The 24,754-nt window shown below is 41.4% G+C and overlaps 1 protein-coding gene across 1 annotated transcript in view; it reads right to left on the bottom strand.

Moving 5' to 3' along the window:
• LOC126171884 (trichohyalin-like) overlaps positions 1–24,754 on the bottom strand; it is a 125,004-nt gene that overhangs the window by 19,992 nt on the left and 80,258 nt on the right. The window contains exons 4-5 of the mRNA XM_049920837.1: positions 8,482–8,568; positions 8,308–8,394 (exon numbers count right to left, since the gene is read on the bottom strand). Of these exons, the coding sequence (XP_049776794.1) occupies positions 8,308–8,394; positions 8,482–8,568 (174 nt within the window). The remainder of the gene's footprint in view (positions 1–8,307; positions 8,395–8,481; positions 8,569–24,754) is intronic.

Raw genomic sequence — 24,754 nt, 5'->3', positions numbered from 1 at the left:
GGAATCATTCTGTATGACCCATTTATAAAACATGAACATACTCTTCAAGCTACAGAATAAGGACATGAGAATAATAAATAAAAATACTAACTGAATTCCCTGTAAAGATCTGTTCCAACAACTGGGGTTTTAACAGCATTATCTGTGTACACACACCTTTCTATTCAGCACATGAAGAACAACATCAGCAATTCTCTCTCAAACAGCAGCATTCATGATCAAGGAATAAGACTCAGATCAAATTTACATCTAAAAAAATAGAAAACAGCATTCTAAACAAAGGAATAAAAATCACACAATAAACTGCCCTGAAACAAAAATATTTAAAACCTTGGTTAAAGCATGTTGTTGTGATTTTCAGTCCAGAACAGTAGTGAATATAGAAAAACTTCAAGGAGGGGATGTTACCTTTACTTTTACTGTAATAAAAAATAATCAAGTCACATGTAAAGCTTAAGAAAGTTTTATTTCAACAGAGTGAACACTTATACATGACAATGCCATCTTATGATACAAAAAAAGTTACAGTTGTGTTTCTCTTCCTTAAATTATGAATTCTATGTGCCTATTCTTCCTGGCAAATTGGTTAATTACATCGTCAATAGGACAATCAATGTCAGGGTGGGTGTCCAACAGAGCTAAGACATTAAGTCGATCCTCCTCCATTGTTGACTTCAGCCATGTCTTTGTATGCCGCAATGTTGAAACCTTCTTTCTACTGCAGCAACAGATGCAAGTAGACAAGCAAATATTTTGTACAGTGTGCAAAGTAGGATAGTAAGATCTAGGACAAACAGACAACGCTTGCACAACAGAATCATGATCATTAAGGGCGTTTATGCTCTTTTGCTTGTATTGAAGAATCTCTCCCATTAGTCCCTTTTTTAACAACAATACACTAGAATATTTGCGACTTTTCTCAAACAAATCCAAGACAGAATAATGTATCGAGACCACTAGAATGGCCACGGCTTTTCTCGTAGGTATGTGTTTGCTACCTATGTGCCAGACAGAAATGTATAAAATACAATGACGCGGACGCACATCTTACATAGGAAAGTACAACTACTTGATAACTCGATTCAGTCGAGCCAACTGATGAAAGAAACAAACAAATAGCATACAAGCTGACTGGTGGGGGTGGCAATGCGGGCGGCTCCACAGGGGGAGGGGGGTGGGGGAGTGCACCCCCATATGTGTCCGCCACTGGTACAAAAACTGGTTTTATGCAACTCTCCATGCTACTCTATACTGTGTACGCTTCTTCAGCTCCGAGTAACTATGGTAACCTTCATACTTCTGAATCTGTTTAGTGTATTCATGCCTTGGTCTCCCTCTATGATTTTTACCCTCTGTGCTTCCCTCCAATTCTAAATTGATGATCCCTTGAAGCCTCAAAACATGACCTACCAACTGATCTCTTCTTCTAGTCAAGTTGTGCCACAAATTCCTCTTCTCCCCAATTCTATTCAGTACCTCCTCATTACTTACATGATCAACCCATCCAATCTCCAGCATTATTCTGTAGCACACATTTCAAAAGCTTCTATTCTCTTCTTGTCTAAAGTACTTATCGTCCATGTTTCACTTCCATACATGGCTATACTCCATACAAATACTTGCAGAAAAGACTTACTCAATCTTTACTACTCAATGTTAACAAATTTCTCTTCTTCAGAAATGCTTGCCTTGCCATTGTCAGTCTACATTTTATATCCTCCCTACTTCGACAATCGTCAGTTATTTTGCCCCCCAAATGGCAAAATTCATCTACTACTTCACATGTCTCATTTCCTAATCTAATTCCCTCAGCGCCACCTGATTTAATTTGACTACATTCGATTATCCTTGTTTTGCTTTTGTTGATGTTCATATTATATCCTCCTTTCAAGACACTGTCCATTCTGTTCAACTGCTCTTCCAGGTCCTTTGCTGTCTTTCACAAAGTTACAAAGCCGCTGGCAAACCTCTATATTTTTATTTCTTCTCCATGGATTTTAATTCCTACTTCAAATTTTTCTTTTGTTTCCTTTATTGCTTACTCAATATACAGATTGAATACCATTGGAGATAGGTAACAACCCTGTCTCACTCCCTTCCCAACCACTGCTTCCCTTTCATGCCCTTCGATTCTTATAACTGCCATCTGGTTTTTGTACAAACTGCAAATAGCCGTTCGCTCCCTGCATTTGACCCCTGTCACGTTAAGAATTTTACAGACAATATTCCATCAACATTTTCAAAACTTTTCTCTAAGTCTACAAGTGCTAAAAATGTAGGTTTGCCTTTCCTTAATCTATCTTCTAAGATTGGGTCAGTATGCCTCACGAGTTCCAACATTTCTACGGAATCCAAACTGATCTTCCCCGAGGTTGGTTTCTACTAGTTTTTCCATTCGCCTGTACATAATTTGTGTTAGTATTTTGAAGCCGTGACTTATTAAACTGATAGTTTGGTAATTTTCACACCTGTCAACACTAGCTTCCAATGGTATTGGAATTATTATATTCTTCTTGAAGTCTGAGGGTATTTCACCTGTCTCATACATCTTGCTCACCAGATGGTAGATTTCTACATCTACATCTACATCCATACTCCTCTATCGGTTCTCCCTTCTATTATAGTCTTGTATTGTTCATGGAAAGAAGGATTGTCGGTATGCCTCTGTGTGGGCTCTAATCTCTCTGATTTTATCCTCATGGTCTCTTCGCGAGATATACGTAGGAGGGAGCAATATACTGCTTGACTCTTCAGTGAAGGTATGTTCTCGAAACTTTAACAAAAGCCCGTACCGAGCTACAGAGCGTCTCTCCTGCAGAGTCTTCCACTGGAGTTTATCTATCATCTCTGTAACGCTTTCGCGATTACTAAATGATCCTGTAACAAAGTGCGCTGCTCTCCGTTGGATCTTCTCTATCTCTTCTATCAACCCTATCTGGTACGGATCCCACGCTGCTGAGCAGTATTCAAGCAGTGGGCGAACAAGCGCACTGTAACCTACTTCCTTTGTTTTCGGATTGCATTTCCTTAGGATTCTTCCAATGAATCTCAGTCTGGCATCTGCTTTACCAACGATCAACTTTATATGATCATTCCATTTTAAATCACTCCTAATGCGTACTCCCAGATAATTTATGTAAGTAACTGCTTCCAGTTACTTTTACTACTGTGGTAGGCATGGGCTTCGTGTGTCTCTTTGTTACAATAATGCATTCACCATGCTGTTTGTAGTAGTTTACAGGGGCTCCTATTTTTTATTCATTATTAAACCTACTCCTACATTGCCCCTATTCGATTTTGTATTTATAACCCTGTATTCACCTGACCAGAAGTCTTGTTCCTCCTGCCACTGAACTTCACCAGTTCCTACTATATCTAGCTATAACCTATCCATTTCCTTTTTTAAATTTTCTAACCTACCTGCCTGATTAGGGGATCTGACATTCCATGCTCCGATCTGTAGAATCCCAGTTTTCTTTCTCCTGATAACGATGTCCTCCTGAGTAGTCTCACTCAGAGATCTGAATGGGGGACTATTTTACCTCAAAAATATTTTACCCAAGAGGACATCATCATCATTTAACCATACAGTAAAGCTGCATGCGTTTGAGAAAAATTATGGCTGTAGTTTCCCCTCGCTTTCAGCTGTTTGCAGTACCAGTACAGAAGGCCATTTTGGTTAATGTTACAAGGCCAGATCATATATATATATATATATATATATATATATATATATATAAAAAATAGAGGGAAACATTCCACGTTTGAAACTCTTTGCCTCTGTATATGTCTGCTTGTGTCTGTATATATGTGTGTGTGTGTGTGTGTGTGTGTGTGTGTGTGTGTGTGGTGGGCGCGCGCGAGTGTATACCCGTCCTTTTTTCCCCCTAAGGTAAGTCTTTCCGCTCCCGGGATTGGAATGACTCCTTACCCTCTCCCTTAAAACCCAAATCCTTTCGTCTTTCCCTCTCCTTCCCTCTTTCCTGACGAGGCAACCGTTGGTTGCAAAAGCTAGAATTTTGTGTGTATGTTTGTGTTTGTTTGTGTGTCTATCGACCTGCCAGTGCTTTTGTTTGGTAAGTCTCATCATCTTTGTTTTTAGATATATATATATAAACGGGGACAGGTGAAAATGTGTGCCCCGACTGGGACTCGAACCTGGGATCTCCTCATTATATGGCAGATGCTCTATCCATCTGAGCCACTGAGGGCACAGAGGATAGTGCGATTGCAGGGACTATCTCGCGCACGCCTCCCACGAGACCCACTTCTCACCTTTATGTCCACATACTACATTCGTAGTGTCCCACCCAACACACTCATTAATCATGGAAGACATTCTTACCAAGTCCCGTAAGAGTTCGGGAAATATGTCTGAAAGAACAGACACCATATCCATATAAGTATATTGTTCTGGCAATACCGGCCATGACCTCCTCCTGTACGGATGCACACACATTTCCCTGAAATCTTACGGGACTTGGTAACAATGTCTTCCACGAATAATGAGTGTGTTAGGGTGGGACACTACGAATGTAGTGTGTGGACATACAAGGTGAGAATGTGGGTATCGCGAGAGGCATGCGTGAGATAGTCCCTGCAGTCACGCTATCCTCTGTGCCCTTGGTGGCTCAGATGGATAGGACATCTGCCATGTAAACAGAAGATCCCAGGTTCGAGTCCTGGTTGCGGCACACATTTTCACCTGTCCCCGCTGATATATATCAATGCCCGTCAACAGCTGAAGGTATTAATATAATTCTAATTTCGATCCAGACTGTTGTCCCTGCAACTACTTAAAAGGCTGCTGCCCCTCTTCAGGAACAACACGTTTGTCTGGCTTCTCAACAGATACTCGACCATTGTACTTGCAGCTACTGTACGGCTATCTGTATCGCTGAGGCAAACAAGCCTCCGCACCAACATCAAGGTCCATGGTTCATGGGAGGAGGAGTTAAAGCGTATCTCTTTAATAATTTATACTATAAAATCAACGATTATTTAGGTAACATAGAGCAGGGAATGGTAAAAATTACCATAATTGAATAATTAACAACTGACATTGTACTGTAAACTGTCTTGATGCGGTCCCATACGCCGAGGAGTGTATGGAACCATGCAAGAGACCCGTACTGGCGACTAAGCATGGTCTTAGTGGCGCTGGTTTGCCATTGCCTTCCTCTGACTGTAACAGGGATTAATGATGATGATGAAGACAACAACAACAACACCCAGTCATCTCGAGGCAGGGAGAATCCGTGACCCCATCAGGAATTGAACCTAGGACCCCGTGCGCAAGAAGTGAGAATGCTACCGCAAGACCACGAGCTGTGTAGTATAACTGTAAAATTCCTATGCCCAGGATCTGCGATGATAATTATAACCACATGCAGTGCTGTGTAGTGTTTGTGTGTAATTTGGGCAGAGACCAACCATCTTATGCAAATTAAAAGTGTATAAGTATTTCTTTTAAAGTAAAAGCAAACTTGTTACTTTGGGGTGGCGGGTAAATAATCTTCGTCATTAACAAGAGCCAGAAAACTATTTCTGCGGTTAGCCAGAAAGCAATGGAGAACATACTGATCATAATTTCAAATCCCCAAGTCCACATTACTCATTGTGCTCTCTGAAAGAAAATGTTCCTACTGGCAATTTACTCACTGGGATCAGGAACAATGACTATAAGTAATAGTTTTGAGTTTAAACTGACTGATATATTCAGTGAAAGTTCATACACACACACACACACACACACACACACACACACACACACACACACACACATCATAACGTTCCTATCCATGGAGAAGACGTAAAAACTTTGAGGTTCGCCGATGACATTGTAATTCTGTCAGAAACAGTAAAGGACTTGGAAGAGCTGTTGAACGGAATGGACAGTGTCTTGAAAGGAGGGTATAAGATGAACATCAACACAAGCAAAATAAGGATAATAGAATGTAGTCGAATTAAGACAGGTGATGCTGAAGGAATTAGATTAGGAAATGAGACACTTAAAGTAGTAAATGAGTTTTGCTATTTGGGGAGCAAAATAACTCATGATGGTCGAAGTAGAGAGGATATAAAATGTAGACTGGCAATGGCAAGGAAAGTGTTTCTGAAGAAGAGAAATTTGTTAACATCGAGTATAGATTTAAGTGTCAGGAAGTCGTTTCTGAAAGTATTTGCATGGAGTGAAACATGCACAGTAAATAGTTTAGACAAGAAGAGAATAGAAGCTTTTGAAATGTGGTGCTACACAAGAATGCTGAAGATTAGATGGGTAGATCACATAACTAATGAGGAGGTATTGAATAGAATTGGGGAGAAGAGGAGTTTGTGGCACAACTTGGCTAGAAGAAGGGATTGGTTGGTAGGACATGTTCTGAGGCATCAAGGGATCACCAATTTAGTACTGGTGGGCAGCGTGGAGGGTAAAAATCGTAGGGGGAGACCAAGAGATGAGTACACTAGTCAGATTCAGAAGGATGTAAGCTGCAGTAGGTACTGGGAGATGAAGAAGCTTGCACAGGATAGAGTAGCATGGAGAGCTGCATCAAACCAGTCTCAGGACTGAAGACCACAACAACAAAAACAATGTTCCTATCTGAACAGCACTATTAACAATTTGCCGGTGACCTGTAAGGAAAGGTCCATGTAAAATGGTCTATCGCCCTGACTTCTAATCACCAAAATGTAATTGCTCACCTTAAATGTGGAAAATCATCTTGCCAATTACCATGCAGTTTTGTCAACATTACAGGTGTACAGTCCTCAGAGTTCACGTCCTATTTTTACCGAAAATGCTTTTGGTAGCTATCTGGCCATGATGTCATCAGAGGCAGCGCGTATGCAGCCTTTTGACTGACACAGATGTTGAACTTGGGTTCTGGAGAAATATAGGAAGGCACAAAGCAATATTGACCCTTTGACTTATCTTGGAAGATAGGCAGAAGTAAGGCAAACCTATATTTATATCATTTGTAGACGGAGAGAAAGTTTTCTGCACTGTGGGCTAGAACGCATTGTTTGTAATTTTTCATGTAGCAGGAATAAAATACAGGGAGTGAAAGGTTATTTAAAACTTGTACAGAACGCAGATGGAAGTTATAAGAGATGATAGAAATGAAACGGAAGTTATAGTTACGAAGCAGGTAAGACAGGGTTGTAGCCTTATCTTCAATGTTATTCAATATGTACACCTAGCAAGCACAGAAGAAAATCCAGGAGGAATTTGGTAAGGGAATTCAAGTTTAAGGAGAAGAAGAAAAAGAAACAGAATTACAGGTTTGCCAATGACACTGTAATTTTGTCACAGACAGCTAAGGGCAAAGTGCAGTTGAATGGAGTGGATAATGTCCTGAAAAAGAGGTTGTAAGATGAACATTAATAAAAGTGAAGCAAGGGTAATGCTAAGGTAATTAGACTAGATGAAGAGACAAAACGTTAAAAGAAATAAAAAATTTTGCTATAAGGGCAGCACAATAACTGACAATGGCTAAGGTATGGATGATATAAAGTGCAGGCTTGCCATAGAGAGAGAGAGAGGGGAAAAAAAAAAAAAAAAAAAAAAAAAAAAAAAAAAAAAAAAAAAAAAAAAAAGAAGAAGAAGAAGAAGAAGAAGAAGAAGAAGATTCCCAAAAAAGAGGAATTTGTTGAGATCTAACATATATTTAATCGTTAGGAAGTCTTTTATGAAGATATTTGTCTGGAGTGCAGCCTTGTATGAAAGTGAAATGTGCTGACAATAGGTAGGAAATCAATCTCTTAAAGAGGTGTCGGAAACCTAAATCTGAATGAATGGAAGGAGATTTGAAACGCAGTTTTCCCAAATACTAGGCCAATATTTTAACCACTGCTTCATCTCTCTTTGCAGATGTGTAACAACAACAAAAAGCTAAATAATAATGATTTAAGGACAGCATCATTCATAATATCACTGTTTTTCATAATTTTCTCAAACTGCTTGATCAGTTTAACAATTACATAATAAAGTGAAACTGTCTTTTCATAACATTATTGGTTAGTACAAAATCATAAAAATTCAACATAAATTATCAGTTTTGAATGTCATCAACCGTCTGTAAATTATACCAAAAAAGCAGATCATTTATGAAACAACACTGAGAAAACACACTGTTAAAGGAAGTGTTTGTGGAACATCATGGATATAAAGGTTAAATACCTGTGAAATGCTATTTCTAAGCATTATATCGAGTACTCTGCTATCCTTCACTTATAAAACTCCATTTTCTGATGTTGGTTCTAATTAGTGTAACATTTAAAATTAAAAACACTCTTCTTGTTTACCTGCACTGTTCAATGTGCTTTCGTGCTGAATTTTCTTTGCACAACGTAGGACAGACTGGGTGCTGCTGTTACACGTTGTCTCAAAACCTAGAAAAAGTTGTCATCTTTATTCATTTTTTTCATAATGGTTATTTAAACAAAAAATATTGTTCCTATAACACTCCATATAATTACCTGTGTTGTTCATTGTGCTCATCTGCCGGATTTTCTTTGTAAGATGTAGGACGGAATGGGCACTGCTGTTAAACGATGTTTCAAAACCTTGAAAAAATTGCCATGTTAATTGATTTTTTAATAATGGTTATTCTCCAGGAGAATCAATTTCTATAAACTTTTTATCATTATGTAAACAACAATTTTGTTGTAGATACTAAATTATTGCCCTTCAAAACTCTTTGAAACACATGGTGTACATTATTCTCAAACAAAATGGAAATTGCATAATATCCTCATATGGGATGGGGGATGACATTAACAAAAGTTTGACAGATAACGTCACAACCCATGACTATGCTTCCTAGAAACACAGCAACAATTGTGTCATTTATGAGCAATCAATAAAAGTTCAACTCACTTAAGTTATCAGTGTTTGAGTGCATACAGTACTAGAAGGTGAGCACTTCTATGCAACTACCCTGACCATGGGACAGTATTTCTGTCTTCCTTGAAATTTATCGTGAAGACACAGAGAAGAGTGCACATATGGCTAATTAGTAATGAAGGGAAGTGTAGCCACTGCAGAGAAAATGGTTTGAGAAAAAACAAGTACATCATTTGAGGATATCAAGGTGACATAACTGAGTTCTTTGTTATCTATATCTAAAACACTGCATTATTTGCTTTGTGAAGTCAAGAAAGTTTCATTCTCCTTCAACATTTAGAGACCCAAGCTTGAGCTCATCTTGGGTGCCAGTAAAGCTGTGAGCATCCCACACCTGAGCTATGCTCGTTTTCATACGTCAATCTTTCTCCATTGCAAACAAGGTTTTTACTTGTTTTCGACATCTTACAATTGGTCTCCGTATTGTAATGTGATCATGTGGATGTCTCTAAAACTATCTCAGCATTCTAGAACAACAACTCTGACTTCTTTGAAGTAACTACACCAACTAGTGCCACTGCAGATGTGAAGTGTTTCTAGTTATGCTTACAGTGGATTTTACAAAAAATATATCACAGTGATTATTTTTTGGCTGAGAAACAAGTTTGAAAACAGCATTACTCAGTATTATGTAATATAAGGGAAAAGGTTGGTGCATTGAGTAAAGAAACACATTGAGGAAAATATTTAATCCTAGCTTTCCAGCTCTTGTTCTCTTTCTAGTACAAGTACACACATTCACATATATGCAACCCACTCAGAACACAGTAACTGTAGGATTGATTACTGAACATTAATTATTGAAAGCAGTTTCCTGAGCAGATGGAGGTGGGAAGAATGTATAGAACGATGCACAAGACAGGGAAGCAGTAGCAGGGAAGTGTCAGGCAGATCCTTAACCAGACTGTTTAGGGGATGCACAACAAGATGAAAGGAATTTGGAGGGTAGAACATATAAGGGGTAGAGAGAGGTAGGGTTGGGGGAGGTGTGGTGGTGGTGAAGATGGAGATGGGGAGGGGAGCAAGTAATTCCCACCTGTGTTTTTCAGAGAAACTTGTGCTGTTTGAAGGGAGTATCTAAATGCCCATGTAGTGAAGCAGCTGTTGAGGTCATTAGTGTTTTGGTGTGGCCATTTATGTCAGTGGACAATTTGTTATTTGTCATGCTCACACAGAATGCTGTACACAATTGCAGCACACACGACATGTCACACACCTGTTTCTGTACATGGTGCTGTCTTTTATTGGATAGGAAATTCCTGTGACTGAACTGTGGTAAGAGATGGTTGGCGGATGTATGTGACAGACTCTGAGCACTATGGGACTTAACTTCTGAGACTATCAGTCCCCTAGAACTTAGAACTACTTAAACCTAACTAACCTAAGGACATCACACACACACATGCCCGAGGCAGGATTCGAACCTGCGACCGTAGCGGTCGCACGGTTCCAGACTAGTGCCTAGAACCGCTCGGCAACACCAGCCAGCTGTATGTGACAGGTCTTGCACTTGTGTTGACCTCAAGAGAATAACTCTTGGAGAGCACGATTGTGAGCAGGCTTGGAGTACGGATGGACAAAGATATTCTGTAGGATGGGTTGGTGGCTGAACAGTGGATTATGTGGATGGGATATTCCTCATCTCAGGGCGTGGCAATAGGTAGTCAAAGCCCTGGTAATACTGGGTTTACAGCAGTGCTGGTCAGTGACTGATTAACAGGGTTACTAGTGTTAGAGGAGAAGATGGCACGGGAAGTGTGTTTATCGATGAGCTGGATTGGATATTGTTTGTCAATAAAGGCTCTGGTAAGGTTATTGGTGTATTCTGACACCTCCTGTTTTCTACAGCAGATGCGGTGTCCACAGGTGGTGAGGCTGTATGGAAGAGACATTTTGACAAGGAACAGGTGACAGCATCAAAGTGGAGGTAGTGTAGGTGGTTGGTGCACTTGGTGTGAACAGGCGTATTTATGGAGCCTTCTGAGAGGTGGAGATAAACATCTAGGAAGGTGAAGTGGATTTGGGAATGGATGTTAAGGCTAAGGAGGAAGGAGTACAAGTTGTCCTTGTCCTGAGATCATGAAAAATGTCATTTAAGAATCTAAACCAGGCAATGGTTTTAGATGTTGACTGGAAAGGAAACATTTCTTCAGATGGCCCATCAATAAGTTGGCATAGCAAGGTGCCATAAGAGTACCCATAGCATTACCACAATTTCTTTATAGACTTGGCCTTTGAAAGAGAAATAATTGTGGGACAGAAAGACAACGAGAAAGTTTGTGTTCCATAGCTTCAAGGCCTTGGGCATGAGGAATGTTGGTGTATAAGGATGTAAAATCCACAGTGACCAACAAGAAGTTTGGCAATAATGGGACAGGAAATGGAAATATGGTGAAGGAAGTGAGCAGTATGGGCCATGGTTTGTAGGTGTTGGTCAACAAAAGCAGAGGTTTGTTCAGTGGGAGAATTGTATCCAACCACAATTGGACACCAATGGGGAGACCTGTGTAGTTGGGTTTGTGGAGTTTTGCGAGTAGTTAGAAGGTAGGAATGTGGTGGGGTGGGGGTTTGCTGCTGTGAGGAGGGAGATTATTTTTGGAATGGGCCAAGGGCCTTAAGAAGTTGCTGGAGATCCTTTTGAATTTCCGGGATGGGATCATGGTCACAAGGTTTATAAGCAGAGGTGTTGGAAATTTGGCAGCAGAGAGCCTTGACCACATAGTAACTGTGATTCATGACCACAGTGTTAGAGCCTTTGTCTGCGGGAAGATTGACAAGGTCTGGATTGGTTTTCAGGTTATGGATAGCTGTGTGTTCCATAAGAGTCATGTTGGCCTCACTAGGGAAAAATTTAAGAAAGGAAGGCGAGAGCACGTAAGAAATGAGGAATTCCTAAAAGACAACCTGGAGATAATTGGGTGGAAGAGGAGAAGGATCACGGTTGGAGGAAAGTTGGAACTGTTTTAAACAAGGCTCTATGTGAAGTTTTGGTTCTCTCTCATCAGTGGGATGAGTAGCAAGGAAAAGTTTCCACTGCAGAGGATGGGTAAAGGAAAGAAGGTCTTTTATCCAGCTTGGCTGAATTTGGATTTTGGAATAAAGGTGAGGCCTTTATAAAGTACTGAGACTTATGCTGGGGTACAAACTTTCGGCAGAAAGGTTGACAACGGTGATATATGATGGGTATTTAGGAACAGTCCATTTCATGGAAGGTGGAGGAAGTTTTTGGGGATATGGAAGGTGGAGTAAGTCAGCAAAACACCTCCTTCCTCATCGACCAAGCTAACCATACCTTGATCCACAATTATTTCACTTCCAAAGGCCAAACCTACACACAAATTGCAGTACTGCCATGGATACTCTCATGACACCTTGCTATGCCAACTTATTGACGGGCCATCTGGAGGTTGGTTGGATTAAAAGAGGGGGAAAGGGACAAACTACGGGGTCATCAGTCCTTTGTTCTTAATAAAACAATGCCACAAGTGTTAGAATAAAACAAATGAGATGACAACTCAAAACAGAACGAAAGGAAAAATCACAAGAATGATGAAGGGCAACAACCATGCAAATGGACAAAAGGGGACAAGAAAACTACAAAAATGCAAGAAACAGGATGAAGAGATTAAAACAACGACAGATTACCATGGCTGGCTGACCATGAGAATAAAATAGGAGAAGCCAGCCACTCTGCAACACATTAAAACCTCCAAACTAGAAGCACTAGGGTGGAGGGCACAGAGGCACAAAGAACGTGCACTAAAACTTAGATCAAGTGATAAAACTCATCCTCACGAACAAAACGTAAAACTAAAATCAGCCATGAGATGTTGTCGGATGAAATTAGCGGCAATGAGTCCGGTAACCCAAGATTTCATCGCTGGGTAGTCAAAGTCAACCAGGCGCCACACTGACACTCAGGCAAGTCCACATAGCGCAGGAGGTAAACGTGAATGCCCAAGCATGGCCAATGCGGAGCCGGCAGAGGACAACTGATTCCCTGTGAGAGGCCTGCATGAAAGTCTTCCACACACTCATAGTCTCCTTAATTACACTCAGCTTGTTGTATGTACTGTTATGCCATTCTGTCTCCCAAAGCTGAAAAACTCTACGGCATAAATAAGAACGCAGGTCAGGTTCAAAGGTGCCCATCTCCAGAAGCAGTTTCCACATAGCCTGTCGGCAAGATCGTTGCCTGGGATGCTGATGTGTCTTGGGATCCATACAAAAACCACTGAACGATGGGACCGGTCCAGGGCATAGGTGGAATCCTGGATGAATGCTACCAAAGGATTGCAAGGGTAGCACTGGTCGATAACTTTTAGGCTCAAGCCACTACGAAATGTGTGGCGGCCCCTGTATTTAAACGGCAGAGGTTGAGTTGTGACAGTAAATTTTCGACATCTCTGCCTCGACCAGTAAGCATGGTGCCACCTCACAAGGGGTTACGGGCGTTAAAATCTCCCAAAAGCAGGAAAGTTTTAGGGAGTTGACCAATCAGTGCAGCTAATACATTCAGGGGTACTGCACCATTTGGAGGAAAATATACATTGCAGACAGTTGTTTCCTGTGTCATCCATATTCTGACAGCCACAGCTTCAATTGGGGTTTGAAGGGCCACAGTTTCACTATAGACTGAGTTTAGGAGATAAACACAAACTCCACCTGATACTCGATTATAATCACTATGGTTCCTGTAATATCCCTTATAGCCGTGGAGGGCAGAGGTTCGCATTGCTGGGAACCAGATTTCCTGGAGGGCAATGCAGAAAGCAGGTGTAAAGCTTAACAGTTGCAGTGGTTCAGCCAGGCAGTAGAAAAAATTGCCACAATTCCACTGAGTGGAAGATTACATCATCGGGAGACTGGAAAAGCATGGAACATTCAGTGAGGCAGTTTACGCCTCAGGGTCACCTGCTGCCACCGACTTTTTGCCTGATCAGTCTATATCATTTGTGTCTGAGGGTCCGGCGAGATCTATGTCCTCGGGACGCCAGAATCTCCACCCCATCCACAGACACAAAGCTTGTAAGTGACGTGGGTGCCACCAGAAGTTACTTGTTCTTGGGGTCTCCTTTTTCGATTTCTCATGCTGTTCCTTGGGTTTCCCTGGCTAGGAGGACTCCACTGAATCAGTCTCTGACACTGAGGATGAGTGTGACCCCCTATGACCAGCTGCTTTTGGGCTCTTCAGCTGCTGGCAGGTGTCATCTGTCCCACTAGCAGAAACCTGAGAAGGGAGTGACCAAGGGACCCCTTTCTAGTGAGAGGAGCTGAAGAATACGTACGCTTCTCCACCTGAGAAGTGAGGGCTGACGTCCTCGATGGTTGAGGAGGTGTTGCTCCTTAAGTAGGTGGTGCAGGAGCAACAGCGAGGGAAGTGTTCCCCACCATCAAGGGGGCAGATGTAATCTTCCGGTTCTGCGAGGTGACAGTAATTCAAGGAACTGATGAGGTGACAACTGTTCTCGTAGCGGCGGCTTATGAGGTGGTCACAGCCACATGATATAGGCACTCAAATTTCCTCTTAGCCTCAGTGTAGGTCTGTTGGTTCAGGATCTTATATTCCATGATTTTCCTCTCTTTCTGTACAGTTGACACAGATGGGAAGCAGTGCACATGGAGTATTGGGATGCAATAGATGCCCACAATCTCGACAGGTGGGGCTGGAAGTACAGCAGGAAGACATATGGCCAAACTTCCAGCATTCAAAGCAGCGCATTGGGGAAGGGATATATGGCTTGACGTCACAGCGGTAGACCATCACCTTGACCTTCTTGGCCAATCTGGCACCCCGAAGGCACTGGTGGCTACCTGGTTATCCCTCGGACCCCAATGGACGCATCGGACAAAATGAACACCTCGCTGCTCTAAACTGGTGCATAGCTCGTCGTTAGACTGCAAAAGAAGGTCCCTGTGGAACATAATACCTTGGACTATTTTTAAGCTCTTATGAGCCGTGATGGTGACAGAAACATCCCCCAACTTGCCCAAAGTGAGTAATGACCATGACTGGACAGAGGATGCTGTTATTATCAAAAACACAAAGAGCGCATTTTGGACATGCCCTCTACCTCCCAAACTCCTCGTCCTAATGCTCCACAGAAAACTGAGGCTTCATAGACATGAAAGATTTCCCATCAAATCTCGTACATACGAGGTACTGGGGTGAATAAGCTTCACTGCCTCCTTAGCCTGGCCTTCCTGCCATGGTATGGCCAAGGAGGGAAACAACTTGGGGTCATATTTCTTGGCACTGATGCTAGACTTTGCCCGCTTAGAGACTGCTGGCGGCAGACCACCAGTAAGAGATGACGCACTATGCTTCATCTACGAGGGTTGTTTTTTAAGTAACGGCCGTTCGCGCGTATAGTTCCGTAGTTCACGCGGACGCCGCAACAGGCCACCGCGCCACTTGCCGGCATCCTTCCCGTTCACACTGATGCAAGTTGCAGCTCTGTAGCTGATGTGTACGCATCGCTGTGCTACTTTATAATGTTTACGATTATTGAATCGCCCGCCGCGTGTGAGATACGGTCAGTGATATGTTTTTTGACCGCGAGAAGCCTATCAGCTGCAGAAATTCATCGTCAGTTAACAGAAGTTTATGGCTTGAACTCAATGAGTGAAGGTAAAGTGCGTCAATGGGTTAGAGAGTTTAAAAATGGCCGTCAAAACGTCCATGACGAAGAATGCTCAGGCCGGCCCTCTGTGATCACTGATGATTTGGTGGCTGCAGTCGAAACAAAGATTCGTGAGGACAGAAGATTCACAATTTCCACTCTTTCTTTGGAATTTCCACAAGTTTCAAGATCGGTTTTGTACAAAATTGTGTCTGAAAACCGAAACTTTAAGAAACTGTGTTCTCGGTGGGTACCCAGACTCTTCACAGAGGACCGCAAAGGGAAGAGATTTGCCATTCATTGGACTTTTTGATTCGTTACAAGGAAGAAGGGGATGACATGTTGAGTCAAATTGTCACTGGAGATGAAACATGGGTATCCCATATCACTCCTGAAAGCAAGTGACAATCGATGGAATGGCGACACACAACCTCACTCGTCAAGGTCAAAGCCAAACAGACGCTGTCAAAGCGCAAGATTATGACAACTGTGTTCTGGGACCGGCGCCGTGTTTTGCTAGTGGACTTTATGCCACAAGGAACGACAATCAACTCAGATGCCTACTGTGCAGCTCTAAAGAAGCCCCACAGAGCGATTCAAAACAAAAGGCGCGGCATGCTGACAAAAGGAGTTTTGCTCCTGCACGATAATGCTAGGCCTCACACCTCTCAAAAGACTCGGGATTTGATTGATTCTTTTGGCTGGGAAGTTTTGGACCATGCACCATACAGCCCCGACCTTTCTCCTAGCGATTTTCACCTTTTCCGATACCTGAAACACCATCTTGGCGGGCAGCACTTCAATGACGACGATGAAGTGAAAGCGGCCGTGAACTCTGGGCTGTCGGAGCAGGCAGCCGAAGTCTTTGAAGAGGGAAATAAAAACTTAGTTGTACGGTATGACACGTGCTTAAATAAACAAGGCAACTATGTAGAAAAATAGGTAAAAGTGTGTAGAATCAGAAAATAAAAGTTTTTTTTACAAAAGTATTTGTATCTTTTTTTAAAAATAAAAACGGCCCTTACTTAAAAAACAACCCTCGTATGTGTCATCCGCTCTGATGCCACCCACTCCGACCAGGGGCTCTCCCCACAAGCGCAACCCAGCCGCAGCATAGGCCATTTCCAGGGAGTACCGATGCCCCAGGGTGATGGGCATCTACTACTTGTCATACGTGGGGAGTTAATGGCGCAGGCATCAGCATAGTGATCCCTGTGTTGTCAGGGTGGCTACAACCAACAGGGTACATGGCGGCCCCACCACAACAGACTGGCTACTGTACTGGATATGAGGTGCAAGGAAATCCATGGTCATCGTTGGCACAGAAAGTGACACTGCATAGGCAAGGTGGAATGCAATGACGAGAAAGTGCGCTAAAGATCTCAATGCATGATGGATACGATGCACCATGTAAGGCGTCCTTCCCCAATTAGCTCACTCTTCGGGAAAATTTTGGAAAATGGAGGTCAAACCCTACAGGGGACCATCAGATAAAGACTGAAACGTGTGAGACTCCTTTTAGTTGCCTCTTATGACAGGCAGTAATACCTCAGGCCTATTCTATCGATGATGATGATGATGATGTTTGGTTTGTGGGGCGCTCAACTGCGCGGTTATCAGCGCCCGTACAATTACCCAATCTTTGCTCAGTCCAAATTTGCCACTTTCCTGGATGATGATGAAATGATGAGGACAACACAAACACCCAGTCATCTCGAGGCAGGTGAAAATCCCTGACCCCGCCGGGAATCGAACCCGGGACCCCGTGCTCGGGAAGCGAGAACGCTACCGCGAGACCACGAGCGGCGGACGCCTATTCTATCCCCCGGGCCCGCAGGGTAGCCGTTTGGGGGAATCCTTCCTTCCCAGTCAACACCTGAAGCCCTTTGACTGGTTCAGATTCAATGACGACATTTTCATGATCTCGACTCATGGAAAGGACAACCTGTGCTCCTTCCTCCACATCTTAACACCCATTTCCAAATAAACTTCATCTGGTCCTTCTCAACTCAAAAGGTGGCTCACCTTTATAGACATTGATCTCCACCTCTCAGACGGCTCCACAAATATGTCCGTTCATACTAAGTGCACCAACCACCAATGCTAACTCCATTTTGTTGCTGTCACCTGTTCCGTGTTAAAAAGTTTGCTCCATACAGCCTCACCACCCATGGACACTGCATCTGCAGCAGAAAGCATGAGTTTTTGAAAAATACTGGTAACTGTGCCACAGTCTTTATTGACCGACAATATCCTACCCAGCTCATCCATAAACACACACACTGTGTCATCTCCTCCTCTGACAACAGAAACTCTATTAACTACTCTAATCACCCAGTGCCACCCTGGCCTTGAAAAGCTCGATTACTTCCTTCACTAGTGCTTTGACTACCTCTCATCATGCCTCAAGATGAGGGATATCGTATCTACATCACCCAAAGTAGTGTTCCACTGCTGACCCAACCTACAGAATATCCTTGTCCACACCTACTCCAACCACGCTAACAATTCTGCACTTCATGGCTCATTCTCTTGTGGTCAACACAGGGTCAAGAACTGTCTCATACATCCACCAACCACCTCTTACCACAATCCAGTCACTGAAATCTCTTACCAGTAAAAGGTAAGACCACACATGGAAACAGCCATGTAACAGATATGCTACAATTGCTGTACAGCATTCCATGTGGGCAAGACAAGTAACCAATTGTCCATTCACAAGAATGGCCATGCCAAACTGTGGTGAACAGCAAACTTGATCACTCAGTTGCTTAAAATGCTGCACACCACCAGACCAATGACTTAAAAGCTGTTTCACTACAATGGCCACTTGGATACTCCCTTCCAAAACATGTTTCTGAACTACGCAGGTGGGAATTCTCTCTTCTGCACATCCCACTCTCTCATAATTCCCTCAGCCTAAACCTCTGCTAACTTGTTTTCTGCTGCCTCATCAAATCTTTTCCCTTCTCTCCTATGTCCAAACCACTCCTTCCCCATCCAGATCATGTGTTGCCTTCTCTCACCACACTTATTCCATCTACATGCTGGCTCTCTCCCCATCCCCTCTTTTCCACCCCTCTCCCTTACTCTCTTTCCTCTCCTTTTCTTCCCACCCCCTCTCCCACTCTTGATCACTTATATGCTCTACCCTCTGAACACCTTCCATCTTAATGTGCAGTCACTGTGCCAGCTGACAAAAGAATGCCCTCACACCACTCTCCTATCCCCTCTCTACCTAATGCGTCTTTCCATAGCCCCACCCGCATCTACCCCGACAACTATTTTTGATATTTGATAATCAGTCTCACTGCTACCACATGAGTGGGTGTCCGAGTGGTTTGTGTGTGTGTGTGAGCGTGTGCAAGAGCTCAAAAGTTAGTGTTAACTGTTTTCTATAATGTGTTTCTGAACGCCACACACCAATCCTCTATAGAAGTGGTTCCCAATCTTGGGATGATTATCCCTGAGGGGTAAAAAGAAAAGGGTTCAATTCTGTTTTGTTCGTGAAACTAAATTATTTTTTAAAGATTGTTGGGGCCTCTCTCTCTCTCTCTCTCTCTCTCTCTCTGTGTGTGTGTGTGTGTGTGTGTGTGTGTGTGTGTGTGTGTGATCAACTTTCCGATTGCTTTGATGCAGCCTGCCACCAACTCCTCTTCTGTGGAAACCTTTCATCTCAAGAGTAACAGTTCCTACGTCCTTAATTATTTGCTAGATGTATCCCCATCTCTATCTTCCTCTAGAGTTTCTGTCCTCTACAGCTTCCTCTGGTAATATGAACATGACTCCTAGATGTCTTAACACATTTCCTATCATCCTGTCCCTTCTTCTTGTCAGTATTTTCCACACATCCCTTTCCTTGCCGATTCTGTGAAGAAACTCCTCATTCCTTACTTTATCACTGCACCTAATTTCAACATTCTTCTGCAATACCACATCTCAAATGTTCCTGTTTTCTCACAGCCTATGTTCCACTATCATACAATGCTGTGCTCCAAATGTACATTCTCATAAATTTCTTCCTCAAATTAAGGCCTATGTGTGATACTAGTAGACTTTTCTTGCCCAGGAACACCCTTTTTGCCAGTGCTATTATGTCTTTTATATTCTCCTTGCTCTGTCCATCATAGAGTTATTTTGCTGTCTAGGTAGCAGAATTCATTAACATCATCTACTTCGTGATTCCTAATTCTGATAAGTTTCTCACTGTTCTCATTTCTGCTGCTTCTCATTATTCTCATCTTTCTTCAATTTATTCTCAGTCCATATTCTGTACTCATTAGATTGTTCATTCCCTTCAACAAATCTTTTAAATCTTCTTCACTTTCACTGAGGATAGTAATGTCATCACTGATATCTTTCCACTTTGAAGTTTAATCCCACTCTTGAACTTTTCTTTTATTTCCATCATTGCTTCTTCTTTGTACAGATTGAAATCATGTGTGAAAGACTGTATCCCTCTCTTACGCCCTTTTAAATCTGAGCACTGCTTCTTGGTCTTCCAATATTTTTGTTCCTACTTGGCTCTTGTACATACTGTACTGTATGTTGCCCATCTTTCCCTGTAGCTTACCACTATATTTTTGTTAGAATTTCGAACCTCTTGCACAATTAGACATTGTTGAACACTATTTTCAGGTCGACAAATCCAATGAATGTCTCTTATTAATTCTTTAGTCTTGCTTCAATTGTCAACCACAACCTTAGAGCTGTTCTCTGGTGCATTTACCTTTCCTACAGCCAAACTGATATTCTTCTAACAGATCCTCAATTGTCTTTTTCATTCTTCTGTATATTATTTTTCTCTGAAACTTGGATGCATGAGCTGTTAAGCAGATCGTGCAATAATCCTCACACCTGTCAGTTCTTGCAATTTTGGCAGTTGTGTGGCTGATGTTTTTCTGAAATTCTGCTGGTACTTCGAAGTCTTCCAAAAATTCAGAATCTAATACTGCATCCACTAGCTCTTCACTATTAACTCCTGTTTCTTCTCCTATCTTGGCATCAGACAAGACCTTCCCCTCACAGATGCCTTCAAAGTACTTTTTCCACCTATCTGCTCTGTCCTCTGCATTCAACAGTGGAATTCCCTCTGCACTCTTTAATGTTCCACCCTTGATTTTAATTTCACTGAAGGCTGTTTTGACTTTTCTAAGTGCTACAAGTCTGTCCTAACAATCATTTCTTTTTTGATTTCTTCAGATTTCTCACATAGCCATTTTAGCCATGGATTCCCTGTATTTCCTTGAAGCATTAATATGTGCAAAATGTTGTTGGGGTTACAGCTTGTGAAACGTATGTATGAACATCTTATTCACATAATCCACCTACTTGAACCATACGTTGACATCTTCTTCACATAATCCACCTACTTGAACCATATGTTGTACATTTTGCATGCATCTATGACAGTAAAGTTGATACACGGTTAGAAAATTGGCAATTGATTGTAAATAATGAAAAGTGTGATTTCATCCACATGAGTGCTAAAAGGAATTCATTAAACTTCACTTATGCAATAAAATCAATCAAATCTAAAGACCATACATTTAACTAAAGACCATACATTTAACTAAAGACCATACATTTAACTAAAGACCATACATTTAACTAAAGACCATACATTTAACTAAAGACCATACATTTAACTAAAGACCATACATTTAACTAAAGACCATACATTTAACTAAATACCTAGGAATTACAATTACAAACAACTTAAATTGGAAAGAATGCACAGAAAATGTTGTGGGAAAGGTGAACCAAAGACTGTGATTTATTGGCAGAACACTTAGAAGTTGCAACGGATCCATTAAAGAGGCTACCTACAGAACACTTGTCCGTCCTCTTTTGGAGTACTGCTGCATGGTGTGGGATCCTCACCAAATAGGATTAATGGAGTACATCGAGGAAGTTCAAGGAAGAGAAGCACAGTTTGCATCATCGAGAAATAGGGGTGAGAGTGTCATGGGCATAATACAGGATTTGGGGTGGATATCATTAGAATGAAGTTGTTTCTCATTGCAGCAGGAACTTCTCACAAAATTTCAATGACAAACTTTCTCCTGAATGTGAAAATATTTTGTTTACACTGACCTAAATAGGGAGGAATGATCATGATAATAAAATGAGGGAAATCAGAGCTCCCAGGGAAAGATACAGGTCTTTGTTTTTTCCGTGTACTGTTTTGAGAGGGGAATAATGGAGGATTATCGTGAAGGTGTATCGATGAACCCTCTGCCAGGCACTTAAGTATCATTTGCAGGGTATCCATGTAGATGTAGACATTACATGTCCTTAATCATCTCACAAAAATGTATTCTCTGAGTTTCAGATTGTTGCCACAACAGACCAGAAATTGCTTCATAATTCACATTGCAACAATAAACGAACTAACTTACAGCACAACAGTATGTAACAGCTACTGCAGTGCTGTAAAACCTTTACTGTATAATAATAATAATAATAATAATAATAATAATAGCAAAAATAATACACCAACAACTTGCCATACAACATAAACTAATAAAACAACACGTTCCCACATACAAGTATGCACCACAAAATGTAGTGGAGAATGCCGAGTACAAATTATACTGGAACAGAACCATTATAACAGATAAAACACCACCACATTACAAACCAGACATCATACTCACCAATAAAAAGAAGAAATTAACACAACTAATCGAAATGTCCATACCCGATACAACAAATATACAGAAGAAAACAGGAGAAAAAAATTGAAAAATACATCCAACTGGCTGAGGAAGTCAAGGACACGTGGCATCAGGATAAAGTTGACATTATACCAATTATACTATCAACTACACGAGTCATACCACACAATATCCACCAGTACATCAACGCAATACAGCTACATCCAAATGTATATATACAACTACAGAAATCTGTAATTATTGATACATGTTGAATCACCCAAAAGTTCCTAAATGCAATGTAACACATACTGTACAGTTAAAAGGAAGTCACCAGACGTAACATCTGAGAAAGGAAAGAATAATAATAATAATATTTTGCCATCTTTCTATTGGAAGTGGAAACAAAAAACGAACTGTGTTTGCTGCGTAATATCGAAAAAATTTCATTTCTATGTATTGGTGAAAACACCTTTGAAATTATGAAACAGTCATAAAAAGTACTACCAGTAATGTACAAATGTGTAAGTACAGTATCTTGAACAGTTTCTGTATGCTGGGTGCAGATCCTATGAGAGTCTTAACGCGATTTTGTAAACATCTCTATGACAACACCTCATTGTAGCCCTATGGACAGCTATTGTTTTTGCCTACAGCTATTTGTGATATAAACTTGAAAGCTGTCAAATGCTCTGCCACGTGTCAGGAGTTTTGCTTAAGTTGACTTGACTATAGGAGTATTAGTAGCAAAAAAATGTGTGTTAAAACTTCATGCATTATGGGGCATTTCTTCATGCATCTCAGTGCTTATGATATCATTATCATACCTAATGAAATATGTGTCATACAATGACATTTTTGTGTAGGTCCATCCAGGAGAATATGTGGATACTGTCTGCAAAATGTGTTGCGAACAGAGTTAGTTGCACAGAACTAATGAATTTAAAACTCGTGGACAATGCAGCAGCTCTTCACACATGTAAGTGTTTATGACGTCATATCTCCTGAATTGTGTGTGATACCATGATATAGTTTTGCAGGTGCATTTAGCGGTGTATGTGGATACTGTCTGCGGAATATACTGCGAATGAGGTGGTAGCACAGAAGTAATAAATTTGAATGTCTTGCGTGACAAATCAGTTTTTCATCCATCTTTCTTACTTATGGCATCATAACGCATGAACTATGGTATGTAGGTGGTTCTTACCCCCATAGCAGTTGGTGCATGACAGTAAGGAATATGTGTACCAAGTTTTATTATTATTATTATTATTATTATTATTATTAGTCTTCCAATTCATGCCAGTTCAGAAGTAAGGAATCCAGAAATCACGTCCTTAACAAACAGTAGGCTAAATATAGTGCACACAATTTAATTTTGTTAATTTAAATTGTGATGCAGGGTGTAGGTGAAGGAAGTGTATTAGGGAGAGGCACAATGCAAAGGAAGTATGTTTTGTACTAAGTATACAGAAAGATTGCTTCGATATTTTTTTGTTTTTTATTTATTTAACAAAGACAATGTAGTTACATGAAAAACTTTATTGGCAACAGGTACAGCAATCTTCAAGCTATTTTTCAACATATACCCATCCTCTGACATGCTTTATATACCCTCCACTGCTAAGTGCTGACGTTTCTGTCTGTGAGTGACTACTCTGCACATTGACTTTGAACATAAGTGGTGGTCACATTAATGTAACTGGACTGTGCTTATTCAAAGGAAGCCATTGTCGATTAAATTGGACGGTAATTAATGTCAATGCCAGCAACAAAATGCACCATTCCATTTGTGCATGGCTTGAAAGGAAATATAATTGACCATATGCCTCTGAATACACACTATATCTCCTATGTTTTTCTCATGATTCATATTTGATACACACAATGGTTGTGGTAGAACTATTACTGTTAACCTCAGATATTACTACTTCAAATTTTCCCAACAGGGTTTCAAAAGAACAAGGCTTCCTTTCATCTGTTGTAACACAAATAATTTACTTGGCACCACTGGTTAAATCTGAGACACCGCCCACATCTAATGCAAGTGCCTTGTGGTAGCAGCTCACTTTGGGCTGGCTAGGTGACGTTACATCAGGGACTACCTGCTGATATGGCAACAAGTGGATCCAAGATGGCGAGACAGCTACCACATGCTACAGATAAGCAGAGGGACCAGAAATATAATAGCACTGACTCAGCAGAAAGACAAGAGTTGCTGTAGTGTGGATGACCTGGTTAGTGAATGACTGAGCCATGGCTCTGTTGTTGCTTACATGTTAGAAATTTATCTTTCAACAAGCGAAGTTTAAACAAACACTCCTCCCTCCTGCCAGTCCCCAGCTCCAAGGAGGGAGCTATGGCCTGTGAGTCTACATGGATCAACAAGTCAGACCCTCTGGACTCTGTTACTGTCAGCTGCAGTCTAGGTGTCTGTGCCGAGTTCAAAGCTCTGAACTTAGCACTGGTGGGCCACATGGTGGCCTACAGCTGGAGCCTGGAGCTATGAAACTGCTCAGCTGTCATCGCTTGTGGGGGCAAAATCCTTGCTGCCTTACTGCTGC

Source organism: Schistocerca cancellata, chromosome 1 (assembly GCF_023864275.1).
Source record: "Schistocerca cancellata isolate TAMUIC-IGC-003103 chromosome 1, iqSchCanc2.1, whole genome shotgun sequence".
In the NCBI taxonomy this organism is placed as follows: Eukaryota; Metazoa; Arthropoda; class Insecta; order Orthoptera; family Acrididae; genus Schistocerca; species Schistocerca cancellata.
Note: the sequence above shows the minus strand (reverse complement) of the source record. Positions and strands in the feature narration are given on the sequence as shown.